Source organism: Carlito syrichta, unplaced genomic scaffold (genome assembly GCF_000164805.1).
Source record: "Carlito syrichta isolate Samal-C Ts95f unplaced genomic scaffold, Tarsius_syrichta-2.0.1 Scaffold143017, whole genome shotgun sequence".
NCBI classification, from domain to species: domain Eukaryota; kingdom Metazoa; phylum Chordata; class Mammalia; order Primates; family Tarsiidae; genus Carlito; species Carlito syrichta.
In genome coordinates, this window is record NW_007087113.1 from 109,310 (window position 1) to 127,745 (window position 18,436).

At 49.8% G+C, this 18,436-nt stretch overlaps 1 protein-coding gene across 1 annotated transcript in view; it reads right to left on the minus strand.

The window, feature by feature from the left end:
• CACNA1A (calcium voltage-gated channel subunit alpha1 A) overlaps positions 1-18,436 on the minus strand; it is a gene marked incomplete at both ends in the record, with an annotated part of 213,447 nt that overhangs the window by 108,606 nt on the left and 86,405 nt on the right. Inside the window, 3 exons of the mRNA XM_021708598.1 lie at positions 2,648-2,710; positions 4,660-4,775; positions 6,300-6,403. Coding sequence (XP_021564273.1) covers positions 2,648-2,710; positions 4,660-4,775; positions 6,300-6,403 — 283 coding nt within the window. The remainder of the gene's footprint in view (positions 1-2,647; positions 2,711-4,659; positions 4,776-6,299; positions 6,404-18,436) is intronic.

Consider the following 18,436-nt stretch of genomic DNA (forward strand, 5'->3'; position numbering starts at 1 on the left):
AAAAAAAAAAAAAAAAAAGATGGGTGTCTCACTATGTTGCCCAGGCTGGTCTCAAACTCCTGGCATCAGGTGATCCTCCCACCTCAGCCTCCCAAAGCAGTGGGATTGCAGGCATGAGTCACCACGTCTGGCCGTTGAATTCTAAGAAACCTCACTTCTTTTTGAATGCCGTTTCCCCTCGACTTGTAGCATCTTTGCAGGCTGAGATTGCAGGCATTCTCCCCCAATAGTGAGGCTATACCCTATGGGCTCTCTAGGGGCATGCTTCCAATGAAGAGATTTGGATACCCCACGGGTCCTCTCCCCTCACCATCAAAACAGCAAACGTCCATTTTAGTTCCTTTCTTGTCTTTGAATTCCCAGGATTTTCCATACAAAGTTTTCATCCCATCTAACTAGCTTCCTAGCATGGCAGAAGAGAGACCTCAAGCAACAAGCACCACTTCTCGTGGGGTATGAAAAGTTTGTTCTTGTTCTCTTTTTTTTGAGTTAGAGTCTCATTCTGCCACCCAGGCTGGAGTGCAGTGTCATGCTCATGGCCATCACAGCCTTGACGGCTAGGCTCAGGTGATCCTTCCGCCTCAGTCTTTCAAGTAGCTGGAACTATAGGCATGTGCCACCATGCCCGACTAATTTTCTATATATATATATTTTTTGAGTTGGAGTCTCACTCTGTCGCCCAGACTGGAGTGCAGTGGCACGCTCCTGGCCGCTGCAGCCTCGACCTGCTGGGCTTTGGCGATCCTTCCACCTCAGCCTCCCAAGTAGCCAGAATTACCGGCATGCGCTACCACGCCCGGCTGATTTTTTGGTTTATTGTAGAGATGAGGTCCTGCCAAGTTGCCCAGGCGGGTCTCGAACCCGTGGGCTCAGGCAATCCACTCACCTCAGCCTCCCAAAGCGTGGGATTACAAGTTGAGCCACCGAGCCCAGCTTTAATTTTCTATTTTTATTTTTTTACTGTAGAGACATGGTCTTGCCATGTTGTCTCGAATCCCTGAGCTCAGGCAATCCTCTCACCTCTGCCTACCAAAGTGCTGAGATTATAGGCGTGAGCCACTGTGCCAGGTTGTTCTTGTTATTCTTATCATCTTGCATACATGCCCTCTGGCCTATCTCTAAACCCCAAGAAACTGCTTTAGGGAGCCCAGCCAGGATTGCTGAGATGCTCAACGGTGTGGGAACTCCTGAGGAGCAGAGGGGCAGACTGCATCTATGGATACTCTCCAGTGCTCCCTGCTCCCAATTCAGGCTTCTCGGGGACAAGCAGTTCAAGTCTGTGCTCCCGAGAAATCCAGAGAAAGTGAGTCACACTCCCCAGCCAAGCGGTTTGCAGAATCCTGGTGGGAGCCTGCTGGAATTCAGTCCTGGGTTCTGGACTGCCTTCTAACTCATGGGATTTCCCACCCGAAGTCATGGCTCTATGTAGCCACATTTCTCTCTTTCTTTTTTCCTTCTTTTCACCCCTCCTTCCTTTCCTTCTTTCTTTCTCTCCCTCCCTCTCTCTCTTTCTTCCATTTTTTTTTTTTGAGTTGGGGTCTCACTCTGTCACCCAGGCTGGAGTGCAGTGGCCGCTGCCGGCCACCGCAGCCTTGATCTGCTGGGCTCCAGCAATCCTTCCATTTCAGCCTCCCAAGTAGTTGAGACTACAGGTGTTGGGAGCCAGCCACGGAGGCCCACCTGAACGTTAGGGATCAAGGTGGGCCGTGGACCCCGAGACCACTAGGATGCGTTCGGGAGCTGTTGACCCCATTCCCTGCTCCCTTTTTCATTTTATTGGCATGAAACCATGAAGCATGGTGTTGAGCTGAGAAATACTTCTCTTCAGCACTCTGCCAAGTTCCTTCTAATGGGATGTACTAAATACCAAAAAAAAAAAAAGGAAGAGGAAATGGGTCAACAGCTCCTGAACACATCCTAGTGGTCTCAGGTCCACAGTCCACCTTGATCTCTAACGTTCAGGTGGGCCTCTGTGGCTGGCTTCCAACATACAGGCACATGTCACCATGCCTGGCTAACTTAAACGTTTTTTTTTGGTGAGAAGAGGTCTTGCTATGCTGCCCAGGCTAGTCTCAAACTCCTGAGTTCAAGGGATCCTCCCACTTTGGCCTCCCTTAAAGTGCTGGGATTACAGGTGTGAGACACTGCACCTGCCGACCCCAGCCACATTTCTGACATGAGTGACAGCAGCCAACTGGCTTCTTGGTGGGATTATTATTTATTCAGCAAACAATAACAGTGCTGATCATGGCCAGGTAGTCCTAGACCTTCTATTTGCCATAAGCAATATTATCCTCAGGAGCAAATTCATGAGCTGGGCCTCTTGTATACTGTGCCCATTTGACAGATGAGAAAAACAGAGGCACAGAGCAAAGAGAGCTGGGCACATGTTAAAAGCAGACAAAGGGGAGGCCAGGCACGGAAATCCCTGCCCTGATGTCCTGGAATTCCTCCAGGAAGCAGATTCCCACCACCCCCTGGAACTTCCTGAACCTGACCCGGTTTTATGTCTCTTCCTGGCATGTCCCGGGTCTGGACATCCAGCCCCTGGAGAAGCCCTAGAACCAAGCTGCCTGCTCCCTGCTCCCCCAACCCCCACCCAAGGTGCCCCCAACGCCCAGGCCCCACTGCCGAGTGGGGTCAGAACAGTTACCATCAAAGGGATGCCTCTGTTCTGTATCTGTGTCGTCTTCCGCGAGGATCACCTCTTCTGAGGAGGAGAGCATACAGTCAGGCTCCTGCATCTGGGGGCTCTCCTGGGAGTGGGCTTCCCCAGCCCAGGAAGTGGGAGGGTCTGCCCAGCCACCCCCCTCCTCCAGGGCTGATGGCGACAGCTCAGTCAACCAAAACTGTGCTGCTGGGTTGTTTCTGACTCCGAACCCTGTCTCCCCAGCCAACATCATTCCCACGCCACGTAAAGTAAAAAGCAGCCTCCTTGCCATGGCCAAGCCCCAGCGCCATCCAGCCCTACGACCTCTGGGTCCTCCTCCCCTCTGACTTCCCTGATCTGGCCACGCTGGCTTCCTTCCTCCATCTCAAGCATGCTCCTACCTCAGGGCCTTTGCACCTCCTGTTTCCCTGCCTGGAACGCCTCTCCCCTGAACATCCCGCAGTTGCTGGCTTCACTTCCTCCAGGTTTCTGCTCAGATGGCGCCTCCTCAGAGAAGCCTTCCCTGACACCCTACCCCCTCCCCCAACTCCCTACTTTCTTTTTTATTTTTTGAGTTGGAGGTCTCACTCTGTTGCCCAGGTTGGAGTGAAGTGGCACGATCCTGGCTCACTGCAGCCTCAACCTTCTGGGTTCAGGCGATCCTCCTGCCTCAGCCTCCTGAATGGCTAGGACTACAGGTGCATGCCACCACATCCAGCTAATTTTAAAAAATTTTATTTTTTGTAGAGACGAGGGTCTTGCTATGTTACCCAGGCTGGTCTTGAACTCCTGGGCTCAGGTGATCCTCCTGCCTCAGCCTCCCAAGTGGCTAGGACTACAGGTACATGTCACCATATCCAGTTAATTTATTTTAATTTTTTTTTTTGTAGAGACCAGGTCTCGCTATGTGGCCCAGGCTGGTCTTGAACTCCTGGACTCAAGCAATCCTCCTGCCTTGGCCTCTCGAAATGCCGGGATGACAGGTATGGGCCTCCTTGCTCAGTCTCCTGCTTCATCTTTTGTTCCTACATTTGACAGCAACTAGTGTGACATGTTTGTTTTTGTCTCTCTCACTAGAACGACAGAACCCTGAGGGTAGGAACTTGATCTGTTTTGTTCACTATTATATCCTCTGTGCCAGGTACACAGTAGGTGTCCCATAAGTGCTTGTTGAATGACTGAACAAATAAATATCTGCCTACTGTATGTCAGTCACTGATCTCCCAAAGTGACTTTGCTGAGATTATTTTACTAAATACTCAAATAGCTCAATGAAGTAGGTACTATTATTATCTCCAAGTAACAGCTGAGGAAACTAAGGCATGGAGAGGTGGGGTATGTTGCTAGAAGGTAGTAGAGCCAGGATGTAAACCAATGTCTGATTTTCAGAACACAGCAATTATGTGATGTCATATTCTGGATTCATCCTAGAAGTTTTAATATACTCTGCATTAAAAAAAAATTTTTTTTAAAAACAAAGATGGGCGTCTCACTATGTTCCCCAGGGTGGTCTTGACCTCCTGGGCTAAAGCGATCCTCTCACCTTAGCTACAGTCTCCCCTGTAGCTGGGAGTATACCTGGCTAATTTTTGTTTGTTTTTTATTGTAGAGATGAGGTCTCGCCAAGTTGCCCAGGCTGGTCTCAAACCTGCAGGCTCAGGCAATCCACTCGCCTTGGCCTCCCAAAGTGCTGGGATGACATGCTGAGCCATGGAGTCCAGCCTTTGGCTAATTTTTAAACTGTTCATAGTGACAGGGTCTCACTATGTTGCCCAGGCTGGTCTCAAACTCCTGGGCTCAAGCGATCCTCCCAAAGTGCTGAGATGACAGGTGTGAGCCACCGCGCCTGCCCCTAATGTCACACCCTGGATTCTTGTCGATACAATCTGGGACTCCCTGTTGAGACTCCCTTTCCCCTCCTGTCATGACTCTCCCTTCAGCACGCCCGAATACACATGAGTCCGGGGCCTGGAGTCTCCATCCTGGGCTCTGGGATGAAAGGGCCTCACCTGCTTTTGAGATCCATTCCATGTACCCATTGAGCTCGCGTTCAATCTGCTGTTGCCGCCTCAGCTTCAGAAAAGCCCTCCGGTTTTCCACCCGCTCCCTCTCTTTGGCAAACTCCCTGCGGAAGTACAACAAAAGCCCCGGTGTGACTGTTTTGGAAATTTTAGAAAATGCATGTGTGCATATGTGTGTGTGTGTGTGTGTGTGTGTGTTTGTGTGTTTGGGGACTCAGAAGTCCCTAGAGATCGGGAATTTTCAACAGGAGGAGTCAGGAGATCTGGGAGAAGACGGGATATTATAAGGTGGGTACCTCCGTCCCTCCACACATTACCCAACACCTGCACCCAGGACCAGAGAAAGCAAAGGCATTGAACTGTGCCGTGCCAACCACTGGCTGCACACATCATGTTTCATTCTCTTCATATGCCTGCCTAAGAGACACTTTCAACCCTCTTTTTAAAAAAGATTTTTTTTGAGTCTGAGTCTCACTCTGTCACCCAGGCTGGAGTGCAGTGGCACGATCATGACTCACGGCAGCCTTGACCTGCTGGGGCTCATGTGATCCTTCCGCCTCAAACTTTCAAGTAACTGGAACTACAGGTGTGCACCACCACGTCTGGCTAATTTTTTTGACTTATTGTAGAGACGAGGTCTTGCCAAGTTGCCCAGGCTGGTCTTGAACCCCTAGGCTCAGGCATTCCTCTCGCCTCGGCCTCCAAAAATGCTGGGATGACAGGCTCGAGCCACTGTGCCCAGCCTCAGTTCTCTTATAAGCTAGACCGACAAGTCATAAGCCAAGGGTTTCTGCTGGGTGCTTCCTGCCCCCTCACAATTCCCCTCTTCCTCTTCCCGTTTGGACTGTGGCGTGGCCACCTGAGACCACGCGGTACCCGCGAGATTGGAAGCCTCTGGGGAAGATGTCCGAGTGGAAAGTTGGAAGGACCTGGGTTTGCTGATGGCATCACACAGCCACCGTATGAGGCCCTAGACTTCTTGGGGCAAGAAAAAGGAAGCCCATTTATGATTAAGCCAAAAAACAACAAAGAACCTCCAAACCCAACAAATCTTGGGGGTAGATGACCATGTGTCAAGAAAAATGCATATTTGATTTTATGCTCTGAGTTTATATTTGGAAAACAGGGGAGAAGTACAGTCAAATTACTGTGCTTTTTGAGTCAGGATCTCACTGTCCCTCAGGCTGGAATGCAATGGCATAAACACAGTTCATGGCAGCCTTGACCTCCCAGGCCCAGGCGATTCTTCCACCTCAGTCTCTCAAGTAGCTGAGACTACAGGCATGCGCCACCATGCCTGGCTAATTTTTTGATTTTTTTTTGTGGAGATAAGGTCTCATTATGTTGCCTAGGCTGGTCTCAGAATCCTGGTCTTGAGCCATCCTCCTGCCTTGGTCTCCCAAAGTGTTGGGATTACAGGTATAAGCCGCTGTGCCTGGCCCCAGATTATTTTTTTTAATGTAAATTATGGAAAGTAAAGCCCTCACGATCCCCCTCACTGAGTCCCTGGAGCAGTGCACCATCTATGCACCTGTCCATGTCTGCTGACCCAGAACAAGAGAAGAGGCTGCCTCTTCCTGAGACGTGGGAGAGGAAGGGGTAGACTGGGAGGAGCTGCACAGACTTACCCTGACAGGACGCCCAGCACGAGGTTCAGCATAAAAAAGGAGCCGATGATGATGAGGGGGATAAAGTATAACCAGTTCCAAGTGTTCCCTGAGGCATCGTTGCTCTGTAGGGCGTGAGGAGGGAAAGCAGGTGAGAGTTGAGTGAGACTCAGGTAGGACCTGACAGTGGGGACATGGGGAGCTCCGGTTCTTCTGGAGCTCGGTCCCAAATGTCCTTGGCTTGTGGAGTCCTGGAGCTCTGGCAGCCTGAAGAGGGAAATGCAGGGATGAGGTTCAACCAGTGGGGTAACCCCAGAGGTACCACTAGAAGAGCAAAGCTTCCTCCTGGCCACACAGTCTTCACAGGACCTGGGACCCAGCATGAAACCTAACAGGGTTTCCCAGTCCAGGGTTCAGGAAGAAAAGGAAAAACTGAAACGGAGAAATAAATCCCTGGTTCCCTCCCTTCTGCCAACACAGTCACGGTGTCTCCTTAGAGGAGGTGCAGGACCATGAAGTCATCAGGCTAGACGGAAGGGCTGTGAACCTTTTCCTCAAGTGTTTCCCTGCTCCGTTCCCTGCAGCCTTAATGTCAAGCACAAATGGTTCCCAGAAGTAGCTAGCTCAATTTTTCAGGGGGACAAAGTCCACCAATAGACATTCTCTTCTGAAGCAGAGAACAGAACACTGTAGCAAAAAGGAAGTAAAAGGAGGGGAGGAAAATCAGAACAGAGAAAGGGAGTGAGGGGGAGAGAGAGAGAAAGAGAGGAGGCTGAAAGAATGAGAAAAACCATCACTTATGGAGTGTACTGGGCACTCTTTTAAGCACATTACCTAGGCTAAGTCACTCATTTAATCCTCATGATGTCCCTGTGTTATCATAATGCACATTTTACAACTAAGGAAACTGAGGCTCAGAAAGACAAAATCCCCAGCCCAAAGCAGTAGATCTAGGCAGGGCTGGATGTGAGATTTGAACCAGGTGGCTGAACTCGAGTCCATGGGCCTAATCTCTGTGCAGGGGAAGGCTTGGCTCTAGCCATCAGGGTAGGGGGAGGCTTGCAATGGTTCATCACTGTGGCACTTGCGGAATACGAATCTCCCAGGTGTGGCTTTAAAAGCTCATCTTGAAAAGCACATACAGCACCAGCTGCCCAGAAGAAAGGCTAAAATGAGAAAGAATTTGGGATGAGGGCATTACTCCCAGGGAACTTGGGAGGCTGTGGAGCACCTTGAACCCTCATTCTCTGTGGATGGGTAGTAGCATGGTGTATTAGTCTCCTGTGGCTTCTGCAACAAAGAATGACAAACTGGGTGACTTAAACAACAGACATTTATTGTCTTACAGTTCTGGAAGCCAGAAGTCAAAGATCAAGGGGCTAAACAGGATTAGTTCCTTCTGAAGGTTGTAAGTGAGAACCTGTTCTACTCTCCTAGTTTCTGGTGGCTTGCTGTCAATCTTTGACGATCCTTGGCTTGTAGAAGTATCAGCCTGATCTCTGGCCTCCTCTTCACAAGACATTTTGTCTGTGTGTGTGTGTGTGTCTGTTTCTGTGCCAGAATTTCCCCTTTTTATAAGGACACCAGACATATTGGATGAGGTTCCACCCTAATGACTTCATCTTAGCTAATGACATGTGCAGTGACCTCGGTTCCAAATAAGGTCACATTCTGAGGTACTGGGGGTTAGGACTGCAACATATGAATAGTGGGGGTGGGGAACGACACAGTATAACCCATAACACATGGCATAACCACTTTGAAAAATGGGGGCCAGGCTTGGTGGCTCAGTCTGTAATCCCAGCACTTTGGGAGGCTGAGGTGAGTGGATTGCCTGAGTCTGTGGGTTTGAGACCAGCCCGGGCGACTTGGCAAGACCTCATCTCTGCAATAAATAAAAAAATTAGCTGGGCGTGGTAGTGCACGCCTGTAGTTCCGGATACTTGGAAGGCTGAAGCAGAAGGACTGCTGGCACCCAGCAGGTCAATACTTGGGTGGCTGTGAGCGTGCCACTGCACTCCAGCCTGGGCGATGGAGTGAGACTCCAACTCAAAAAAAAAGGAAAAAAAAAAAAAGAAAAATGGGTTGAGAGTTTCTACTAGAATCAATTATAGTCATGCTTAACAATGGGAATATGTTCTGAGAAAGGTGCCATTAGGGATTTCCTCACACAAACATTGTAGCGTGAATTTACGCACACCAAGATGGCAGAGACTACTCCATACCTAGGCGTGTGGTAGGGCCTTTTAACTCCTGGACTACAAACCTGCACAGCATATCACTGTACTGAATACTGTAGGCAACTGCAACCACAACATAACAGTAAGTATCTGTGTATCTAAAACATGGCTACATATAGAAAAGGTACAGTCAAAACACGGTATTGTAAGCTTTTTTAAAAAATTGGAATCTCACTCAGTCGCCCAGGCTGGAGTGCAGTGGCACGCTCATGGCCACCGCAGCGTTGATCTGCTGGGCTCAGATGATCCTTCCGCCTCAGCCTTCCAAGTAGCTGGAACTACAGGCGCACGCTACTGCAACCGGTTAATTTATTTATTGTAGAGACGAGGTCTCGCCGGGGCTGGTCTCGAACCCACGGGCTCAGGCAATCCACTCGCCTTGGCCTCCCAAAATGCTGGGATTACAGGCTGAGCCACCAAGTCCAAACACAGTATTATAATCTTATTGGAGCACCATGATATATCTGGTCCATTGTTGACAGAAATGTCATTCTGCGGCCCAAGACTACATGCAGCTTCACCAACACCCAGTCACTCTTGGGTTGCTACCTATCCAAGACCACACAATTGAATGGTGAGTCTGGGTAGTTATTCAATAGGAATGTGAACTTGTCTCCACCAAAGGCACACACAAGAATGTTCACAGCAATGATATCCACAGGAGCTCCAAACTGCAGCTGATCCAAATCTCCATCAACAGGGGAGAGGATATGTAAATGAAATATTATGCCATGAATGACGATCACAGGCCACCCCATGAGATCTTACAAAGTTAATGTCAAGCAAAAGAATCTAGACAGGAAAGAGCATATGTTTAAGATTCCATTGATGCAAAATACAAAAACAGGGAAACTGGTGGATAATGCTTGAAGTCCCGAGGGGAGTACCCTCTGGGGGAGGCAGTGACTGGGAGGGGACCCCAGCGGGACTTTTGGGGCTGAGAAGGTTCTGTTTCCTCACCTGGGTGCTGGTTGCACGGGTGTGTTTAGTTTATGAAAATTCACAACACTCTTCACTTATGGTCCATGGGGCTTTCTGTATGGTTATTGTACTTAATTTTTTTTAGAAGTTTTTATTTATTTATTTGAGACAGGGTCTCACTTGGTCTCCCAGGCTGGAGCGCAGTGGCGTGATCATGGCTCACCACAGCCTTGACCTTCTGGATTCAAGTGATCCTCCCACCTCAGTGTCCTCAGTAGCTGGGACTACAGGTGCCACCACACCCAGATAATTTTCAAATTTGTTTATAGAGACAAGGGCTCATGATGTTGCCCAGGATGGTCTTGAACTCCTGGGCTCAAGTGATCCTCCCGCCTTGGCCTCTCAAACTGCTGGGATTACAGGTATGGGCACTGCACCCGGCCCTGTTTGCTTGTTTATTTTTTATTTTTACTTATTTTCTGCTTTTTTTTTGGTTTGTTTTTTTTTGAGGCAGAGTCTCACTCTGTTGCCCAGGCTGAAATGCAGTGGCACGCTCACAACCACTGCAACCTCGACCTGTTGGACTCAGGTGATCCTTCTGCTTCAGCCTTCCAAGTAGCTGGAACTACAGGTGTGCACCACCATACCCAGCTCATTCTTTGATTCACTGTAGAGATGAGGTCTTGCCATGTTACTCAGGCTGGTCTCGAATCCCTCTTGCCTCCACCTCCCAAAGGCTGGGCTCACAGGCATGAGCCATGGTGCCTGGCTGTTTGTTTTTTTAAGTCAACTTTGTCTAATAAAGGAAATAAGTTCTGACACATGGTGCAACACGGATGGATCTTGAAGACATTATATTTAGAGAAATAAGGTGGCAAACATACAGTGTGATTCCATTTATGAGAGGGCCCTAGAGTCATTCCAGCTACAGAGACAGAAAGTAGAACTGCGGGTGCAAGTGGCTGGGGAGTGAGAGTTTCATGAGGACAGAGTTTCTGTTTGGAAAGTTGAGAAGATTCTAGATACGATGGTGTTGATGGCTGCATGACAATGTGAATGTATTTAATGCCACAGAACTGCATCCTTAACAATGGTTAAGATGACGATAATATATTAATAGCTTCAAATAGCTACAGGGAGGATATTAAATGTCCCCACAACAAATAAATGATCAACATTTGAGATGATGGATATGCTAATTACCCTGATCTGATCACGACACATCGTATGCTTCAAAACATCACTATGAACTCCACGAATATGTGCAATTGTCATTTTTCAATTTAGAAATATTTTTTAAAATGTTTAAGATGGTAAACCTTGTCATGTCATTTTGCCACGCTTAAAAAAAATTGAAAATAAAACAAACCAAAAAAAATCAGCTTTGGCCAGGTGTGGTGGCTCATGCCTGTCATCCCAGCACTTTGGGAGGCCAAGGTGGGAGGAACACTTGAGCCCAGGAGCTCGAGACCAGCCTGGGCAACACAACAAGACCTCACCTCTATTTTTTATTTAGAAAAAAAGTTAACTTCCATCATGGTCACGGACAGGTTCTGGGAACAGTGAACATGACAACCCCTAGCTCATGCCCTTGTTCCAGCAAGCCCCAAAGTGCCAACGCTTTACTTCTGGAAGGTTCTGGGAAGAACAGCGTCAGCAGGAAGAACGTGGCTGGAGAGAAGGCAGGGCCGGCTCTGCGCCCCTCCCTCCAGCACCACGTTGGCCGCGGGCTCCTTGTTTCCATTTCTCAGGGCTAAATATAGCCTGGTGAGCAAAGTCTGCACCAGACTAGAGGCTAGGCCATCCAGAGGAGCAACTTCAGATGGTGGGGACCGGGTGAGGGAGGGGATTGAATAGGAAGCGCCGAGGCCCCTCGGGGCCAAGTCGGACCCTCCAGCTCAGATCCTGCCAAGGAGACCCATGTCTGTCCCTGACTCTGCTCCCCAGGGGGCTTCTGGAGCCTGATGGGCTGTCCAGCACCATGACAGACACATGCGGAGGCCTGGCCCGTGTGAGCCCGTGTGGGAGGTTCATCCTCCCAGGAACTCCCAGGGGCCATGCATAATCATTCCCATCCTCCCAGGGGGGAAAACGGGCTGAGCCAGGTAAGACTCGCGCCCATGGCCCTGTTGCGGGTTGCAGTGAGTCCCCCCAAAGGCGCATTGATGTCCCAACCGCCCTGGTACTTGGGAATCGGAAACAGGGTCTTTGCAGATATAATCAGGTTAAGATGAAGTCAGTCACAGGGGTGGGGTGGGGGAGATGGGCCTCGCCCTACATGTCTGGCGCCTTTATAAAAAGGAGACATCTTGGCCACTTGAACCCAGGAGTTCGAGACCAGCCTGAGCAACATAGCGAGGCCTCATCTCCACAATAAATTAAAGAAAGGGGTGGGGTTGGGGAATCTGGACACAGAGTCAGCCTTGCCCAGAGGGAGGTCATGTGAAATAAACATGAAGTCAGAGATCAGGGTGACATGTCTACAAGCCCAGGGACACCAAAGATTGTCAGTAAATCTCAGAAGCTGGGAGACAAACAAGAAAAGATCCCATCCCAAGCCACAGAGGGAGCGTGGCCTGCGGACACCTCAGTGGTCACAGAGTATGCTCCCACCTCAGCCTCCAAAACCGTGAGAGGAGTCAGACTTCTGGCCTCCAGGACTGTGAGAGGAGACATTCCTGTGGTTTTTAAGCCACTCAGTTTTTGGTACTTTGTTAAGGTAACTACAGGAAATGAATACAGTCAGCGAGCTCTTAAACGGCAGCGGTGACCCCAGCCATGTCATCTCCCTGCCCTGCCCTTATCTCCTGGTAGGCTCACTCACTCTGTTCTAGCCACATGACTTTCTGGCAGTTCTTCAGACACACCAAGCACACTCCTACCCCAGGGCCTTTGCACAGGCTGTTCCCCTTGCTTGGAATGCTCTTCCCTAAGAATGCTACATGGCTCCTCCCTTGCCTGCTTCAGGTCTTTGCCCAGATGCCACCCTCTTAGGGGAGGCTTCCCCGCTGGTCCTCTCCAATTGCACCCCTCATTTTTGGTCCTCCTCTTTCTGTTCTATTATTTTTTCCCTCTGCACTGCACTACTTACAGACTTTTATTTGACTTCCTCTCTGTCTCCCTGGTTGGAATGCCTATTCTACAAAGGACAGGAGCTTTGTCCTTTTGGTTCCCAGGGGTATTCCCAGCCACTAGCACATCTAGTATACAGTTGGTGTCCAATGAATGATGTTTGTTGAATGACTGAATAAGTGGTGGGTCCATGTTTCCTGCACAGCCCACATCCTCAAACCCAAGCTAAGTTTCCTCCTGAACTCTCACCTACATGTACCTTCCTCCCCAGGGAACTGGGGTTCTGCTGCTTAATTTATTTTTTTTGAGTCAGAGTCTCACTCTGTTGCCCAGGCTGAAGTGCAGTGGCTCACCATGGCCTTGACCTCCTGGGCTCAGGTGATCCTTCTGCCTCAACCTCCCAACTAGCTAGGACTATAGGCGTGCACTACCACACCCAGCTAATTTTTAAATTTTTTTGTAGAGACGAGGTCTCCCTATGTTGCCCAGGCTCGTCTTGAATTCCTGGGCCCAAGCAATCCTCCTGCCTCGGTCTCCCAAAGTGCTGGGATGACAGGCGTGAGCCACTGCACCTGGCCTGCTGCCCTTTTCTCTTCCAAACCAAATCAATGATTGAATTCCGCACTCTGCATTCAATAATTCACAGAGAAGCTGGTGGAGGGGTGGGTGCAGTTTTCGCTGAGGAGATGGGTTTCCCCAGGGTGGGGGGCAGGGTTTGCTTTGGAGCAAAATGAGAAGTGAATTTCACATGCAGGAAGGCTGGAGATGTGGCGGCTGGTCTAAGATGACTTACCAGCCACGGGGAGCACAGACCTTCCTTCTGGTCCCTGCTCCTTTAGTGTTCAAGCTAGGGCTGCGCAGGAGTCTAGATTCAGGCAGGAGGATGGAGAGGACTGCTTGCTCGCCTGTTAAATTCACTAAGGATGCTGGGAAGGATGCACTCTGGAGATCACCTCATATTCCCAAGGCTCAAAGAGTTCTGCAGCCTGGAACATTCCACGTTAGCGCTGCCACCCAAGATGTCTGGTGAGATGGCGGGACGGCCCTTCTGATCTCCCCTTGAGGTTGGCAGAGGGCCACGTGCCCCTGAGTGGTGGTCAATGAGGAGTGAGCGGAAATCATTGTGTCATTCTGGGGCCAGAGCATTGAACTTCAGTGTGGGACCCTCTGGGGCCACAAGTGTCAACATTCTAGGTGATTTGCTAAGTCCCAAGTGACTACAGTGAGCAGAGTCCCCTTCTGCACCAGACATGTCACGTGAGCAGGAAGTACATTTGTTGTTAAAGCCATGGAGGCTTTGGGGATGTTTGTTACTGCGGCATAACTGACTGCCCTGACTGATACACCTTGAGCTCTATTGTTCATCCTTCACTTCTTTCAGGTTGTTGTTGTTCTTTCTTTCTTTTTTTATTTTTGAGTTGGGGGTCTCACTCTGTCACCCAGGCTGGAGTGCAGTGGCACAATCATAGCTCACTGCAGACTCGAACTCTTGGCCTCAAGAGATCCTCCCACCTCAGCCTCTCAAGTAGCTGAGACTACAGGCATGTGCGACTGTGCCCAGCTAATTTTTCAATTTTTTTTTTTTTTGTATAAACAAGGTCTTGTTATGCTGCCCAGACTGGTGTTGAATGCCTGGGCTCAAGCGATCCTCCCACCTCGGCCTCCCAAAGAGATGGGATTACAGGCATGAACCACTGCGTTCAGCCTTATTTTTCTTAAATGTCACTTTCTCATGGATCCTTATATGGGTCTCGAGAGGCAGGTGGAGTAGAGTCTCCCGTATGGCTGGTGGAGAAGATACATTCTTCTTACCAGGACATGGAACATTCTTCAAGATAGACCATCTGTCAGGCCACAAAACGAGACTCAACAAATCTTTAAAAATTGAAACTATATCACATATCTTCTCAGACTACAGTGAGATGAAACTAGAAATCAACACCAACCGGAACTCTGGAAACTGTACAGATACACGGAAGTCCAACAACATGCTCTTGAACAATGATTGGGCCAATGAAGAAATCAAGATGGAAATTTTAAAAATGGTTTGAGCCAGATGTGGTGGCTCACACCTGTCATCCCAGCACTTTGGGAGGCTGAGGTGGGAGAACTGTTTGAGCCCAGGAGTTTGAGACCAACCTGGGCAATATAGCAAGACTTCATCTCTACAAAACAAACAAACAAAAAAAAATTAGTTGAGTGTGGTGTTGCATGCCCATAGTCTCAGCTACTCAGGAGGTTGAGGCAGAAGGATCGCCTGATCCCAGCAGGTTGAGGCTGCAGTGAGCCATGATCGTGCCACTGCACTCCAGCCTGGGTGACAGAGTGAGACTCCAACTCAAATAAAATAAAGCAAAATAAAATAATTTCAGAGTGGGGATCTTGCTTTGTGGCCCAGGCTGGCGTGCAGTGGCACGATCATAGCTTAGTGAGCCTTGAACTTCAGGACTCAAGTAATCTTCCTGCCTCAGCCTCCTGAGTAGCTGGGACTACAGGAGTATGCCACCATGCCTGGCTAATTTTTGTGGAGACGGGGTCTTGCTATGCTGCCCAGGCTAGTCTTGAACTCCCAGTCTCAAGTGATTCTCCCACCTCTGTCACCCAAGGGGCTGGGATGACAGGCATGAGCCATGGCGTCTGGCCAGACATTTCTGCTTTTCCAGCTCATCCACACTCTGACTCATTTTGTCAACTCATGCATTTAATGACAGCCATGAACATCAGCTCCCTGATGTTCAAGGTTGGGATCTGTGCGGTTTGTCCCCAGTACCGAGATTAGCACAGGGCACACAGCAGGTGCTCACCAAGCACTAGCTGACGAGTGAACACTCATTCCATTTCAACCCTGTGGTCCCTGCAGGTGTTTCATTGAAATAATACGGACAACAGGAAACGTATTTACCCCAAGTCCAAATGATTAGACTATTTCCTGGGAGCAGAGAATCAGGAGGCGGAACCATGATCCCATCAGCAGAGTCCCTCTGGGCTGACGGCATATCCCCCACCTCTCACCTCCCCTGAGGTCCACAACCTCCATGCCTGGTAGAGAGGGAAACTGAGGCTGAGAGGCAACACAATCTGCTTGGCTCACACAGGGTGTGGATGGCACGGTCGGGCCTTCATGTATCATTCTGCTTGAAGCCAATTTGTTCTCCACTTCACCCCTCTCTGCACTTGCACAGTGTTTTTGTTTGTTTGTTTGTTTTTTCAGTCAGAGTCTCTCTGTCCCCCAGGTTGGAGTGTAGTGGCACGATTATGTCCACCACAGCCGTGACCTGCTGGGCTCCGGCGATCCTTCTGCCTCAGCCTTCCAAGTAGCTGGAACCACAGGCGTGTGCCACCATGCCTGGCTAATTTTTTGGTTTATTGTAGAGATGAGGCCTTCCCAAGTTGCCCAGGCTGGTCTCGAACCCCTAGACTCAAGCAAGCCTCTCGCCTCCACCTCCCAAAGTGCTGGGATTACAGGCATGAGCCGCTGCACCTGGCCACAGTGTTTTCAGTTTCTAACAAGACAACCTCAAGGGTAAGGGGACAGCCTTAAGGGTAAGGGGAGACACCAGTTCCTCCTAGCACTGCCGGTGGCACCGGTGGCACCTGGTGCTTAGTAAGTGCTCAATAAAGACTCATCAAACGAATTAATGACTGAGTTGCAGCAAAACCCTTAAGAGCCTTCTGTCTTATGGCCCATTTTCCTCTAATTTTTTTTGAGCCTGGTTCATTCAGAAAAAGGATATAGGATGTAAAAAACCCCCCCAAACCCCAAAACCCCAAAACCACACACACACACACACACACACACACACACACACACACACAAAAGAAAAACAAACACCACTCAGTTCAAAGTTTCACAGTGGCCGCAAGGGATGGGCTATGTCCCAGTTCACACCTGCGAGCGACCAAGTCATGCCTGTTTATCACTTTTCAAAATGATTAACAAAATGATTCAGAGTCTGGATGAGCTGGAAGAGCAGAAATGTCTGGCCAGACGCCGTGGCTCATGCCTGTCATCCCAGCACCTTGGGTGACGGAGGTGGGAGGATTACTTGAGGCTGGGAGTTCAAGACTAGCCTGGGCAGCACAGCAAGTCCTCTTTTTCCCTTTCACTCTCAAAACTGCACTGGTTTGGGTGATAAATTGTACAGGCTGCCTGCCAGGAAGTCTCTTCTCTCCTCCTCCGGCGGCTCCCTTCCTCCCTCAGCCTCCCTTCCGCCTAGGCAGCCTCAATGCTCCTCAGAGCACCAGGAGAATTCCTGCCTCAGGGCCTTTGCACTGGCTGTTCCAGCTGCCTGGCCTGCCCTTCCCTGAGATGCTCCTGTGGCTTTCCCTCACTTCCTTCCATTCTTTTTTTCCCCCTTTATCGTATTTATTAGTTAATTTATTTTTGAGTCGGGGTCTCACTCTGTCAGTGGATGGAGTACAGTGGCACAATCATGGGTCACTGCGACCTCAACCTCCTGGGCTCAGGGGATCCTTCTGCCTCCACCTCCCAAGTAGCTGGGACTCCAGGCAGGTGCCACCACACTGGCTCATTTTTTGATTTTTTTATAGAGACGAAGTACCACTAGGTTGTCCAGGCTGGTCTCAATCTCCTGGCTTCAAGCAATTCTCCCATCCCAGCCTCCCAAAGATTACAGGCATGAGCCACTGTGCCCAGCTGTTTATTAAATTTTAAAAAACTAATACATAATAGATGTACATATTTTCAGGGTACATGTGATAAGTTAATGCATTCATGTAATTTGCTTCTTCAGATTTTCTTTTTTTAGAGACAGCGTCTTGCTCTGTCACTCAGGCTGAAGTGCAGTGGCTTGATCATAGTTTACCACAGCCTTGACCTCCTGGGCTCCAGGGATCCTCCTACCTCAGCCTTCTGAGTAGCTGGGACTTCAGGTGCATACCACCACACCAGACTATCATTTTTTTTAAGAGATGGGGTCTTGCTATGGTGCCCAGGCTGGTCCAAACTCTTGGCCTCAAGCGATCCTCCTGCTTCAGCCGCCTGAAGTATTTAGATCAGAGGCATGAGCCACTGTGCCTGGCCTCCTTCAGATCTTGTTTGAAGGCCTGTAACCTCTCACCTTGACGACCCCAAGCCCCTACCGCTTTCTTCTCCTGCACTGTCACCCACTGTCACCACCCTCTAACACCATCTCTGGCAGGCGGTCCATGAGCCGCAGCCCTGGGCTCGCCACCGGTCTTGTAAGCTGAAGCCTGGTGGGTGCCTGGCCATGCCTATTCCCTTCCGTGTCTTGTCTTTGGCTGCTCTGGGGCAACAGCAGCCGACTGAGTAGTTGCGATGGAGACAGAACAGCCCAGGGAGTCCCAAGGATTTCATTTCTGCTCTGTCCTTCATCTCGTCATCACAGCTTCCCTCACTAACACATCCACTCCTAGAAGGGTGCCTGCATACCGTGGGCATGTGATGAATGTTTGGTGAATGAATGAGTGACCCACAGTCCCCCACAGTCTAAAGCTCTGACGTGGACCGAGACAAACGTCCACGCGTGAACAAAGCCTTAGGTCAAAGATCATTCCGACCACTAGCACCGCATGCCTAGGGACGTGCATTTATGGCCACCAACTAGACATACTCTGCTGTCTTCCTAATTGATATCAATCAAGGGAGAGGACTAGAGAGCAAGAGAAACCCACAGAGAAAAGTGGAAGGAGAGGGAGGAGGAAGAGGAGGAGGAGGATGAGAAGAAAGAGACAGAGAGAAAGGGAGAGAAACAGAGAGACGGAGGGGCGGGGGACAATGAGGAGACATAGAAAGAAGGAGGAAGCTGGGCTTGGTGGCTCAGCCTGTAATCCCGCGCCTTTGGGAGGCTGAGGTGAGTGGATTGCCTGAGCCCGCCGGTTCGAGACCCGCCTGGGCAACTTGGCGAGACCTCATCTCTACAATAAATCAAAAATTAGCCGGGC